The sequence below is a fragment of the Branchiostoma floridae genome, chromosome 2 (genome assembly GCF_000003815.2).
Source record: "Branchiostoma floridae strain S238N-H82 chromosome 2, Bfl_VNyyK, whole genome shotgun sequence".
Classification (NCBI taxonomy): Eukaryota; Metazoa; Chordata; class Leptocardii; order Amphioxiformes; family Branchiostomatidae; genus Branchiostoma; species Branchiostoma floridae.
Window position 1 is genome coordinate 16299564 of NC_049980.1, and position 1879 is coordinate 16301442.

The 1879-nt window shown below is 42.8% G+C and overlaps 1 protein-coding gene across 1 annotated transcript in view; it reads left to right on the top strand.

Annotated features, from left to right (window-relative positions):
* The window catches only part of LOC118408661 (OTU domain-containing protein 7B-like), a 15942-nt gene that overhangs the window by 2336 nt on the left and 11727 nt on the right, over positions 1 to 1879 (top strand). The window contains 2 exon segments of the mRNA XM_035809518.1: positions 750 to 941; positions 1310 to 1558. Of these exon segments, the coding sequence (XP_035665411.1) occupies positions 750 to 941; positions 1310 to 1558 (441 nt within the window).

Consider the following 1879-nt stretch of genomic DNA (forward strand, 5'->3'; position numbering starts at 1 on the left):
GCAGGTTACAAGCAGGATAATGGGGTTTTGACAAGGTCTGATGCCTTGCTATGCATGAGTCTGAACTTTTTGCATAATTTATAGCTACCTCTAATCCTCTACCAGAGGCTAGGCTTTGAAATTGAACCAATTTCCTGACAGGAAACATGCTCAGTATTTCTTGGCAATGCAAGAGGAGCACATTTTAGCAGTATTGGACAGTCTTCAAATATTACCGTCGTCATTCTTGTCAGGAGCGCCACAGACTAGATGATCATGGTAGTTGACTGATGGCTTATAAAGTGTGAAGGCTGTCTGATGTAGTGAAATAGATGTATTTCTCTTGTAGTTGCTCAGGGACTGATCTGAGTTGATTTGGAACTGACAGGGGCATTATGTATCCAATCAACAGCAAATCCTCTCACTTATCAGAAACTGGGGGACCTACTGGTACTGTCAGATGTTTCTTACTGAGGAAACCAACTCAGTTCAAGGTCACTCTGTTGTTCTTTAGTGTGTAATGTGAAATGTAATGTAGAAAACAGTCTTAAAGCATTTCACCATATGGTAGGCATGTTTTTTGGAAAAAATGATGTTTGTAGTAGTCAGAGAAAGTGACCCGAGAAGAAGTTGGAGAAAAGCCAGGAAAAGGAACTCTTCATCAGTTACATGTTATAAAGCTGTTAATGGTTTGTATTGATAAGTATGTTGATATCATAGACAAGGTTGGTTAATAGGAAAATGAATAAGCTAAACATGTTTTTTTGCAGGTAAGAACTGGGATCTAAACGCTGCCCTGAACGACTTCAACGTTTTGTATCGTGAAGCGGATAGTAGCCGACCTCCACCAGTCCCCAGGCCCAGCAATGGAACAACAATAGACAGCACAATGGCAGCAGAAGTCAGAGCAGTGCAGAGGAGACCAGAGAGGCCACCCCTGGTCAGGCAGGAAGATCTAAAAGGTAATGTCATGGGTTTGTGGAAGGTTATAGTTTATGTTATGGTCTCATTCATTAGCATTATAAGTATTGTCTAACAGGAAGGAGAAGGAGAGAAGACCCAGCACTGCCGTCGTGTGCCCAATGTGCAGCTATGATCACACCTGTGGCGCCATTGAAGTCATCATCCCAGAGCGATGGACATCCAACACAATGTCTAACATGGGCATATTCATAATGAACATTATACTATAGGAAATGTCCCCATTATTCCTTCTACATTGAGAACATCTACCTTAGCAGAAATGAATAGCCAAAACCAAATACCATATTGTTCTTGTTAATAGCGATTGGAAACTAGCTTGTAACCCAGTATCTTCTATTGTCACCAGATAAGAGATTATCCCGCGGTATCTCCCATGCCAGTGCATCTCTCGTCTCCATGGTTCGAACAGCGGTGGAGAAAGACGAGTCGGCGACCACTGAGGACAAGATGCACTTCTTCATCGAGACCCCTGTCTACACATTTGTGCTTCCAGACCTTACTGTTTACTCTGACGACTTCCGAGAATTTCTGGAACGAGACTTGATTGAGACTTCCACACTGGTGGCCTTGGAACAAGCAGGTTTGTGACTTGTGTGAAATGGTTACCAACTAGAAATCCATGGTGGTACTTAACTACATGTACAGGCTGGAATAGTTGGCATTATGCAGAAAGATAGATTTTCTTGAAGTGTTAACCTCCTCCCTGCTGCCTGATCCAGTCAACAAAAAAAGTTTGCTGCCAAAAGGCTACTTCAGCAGGGAAAGTTCAGCAAAGTGCCTGATGACATACATCGTGTGATTGTCATAGGATTGTCATCATCATCATTGGTCAACGTGCTTACACACGACAGGGTTATGCTGCCCCTTACGGGGTGATACACCCTTTCGAATAGCTGAATACAAGGCCTGTAAATTC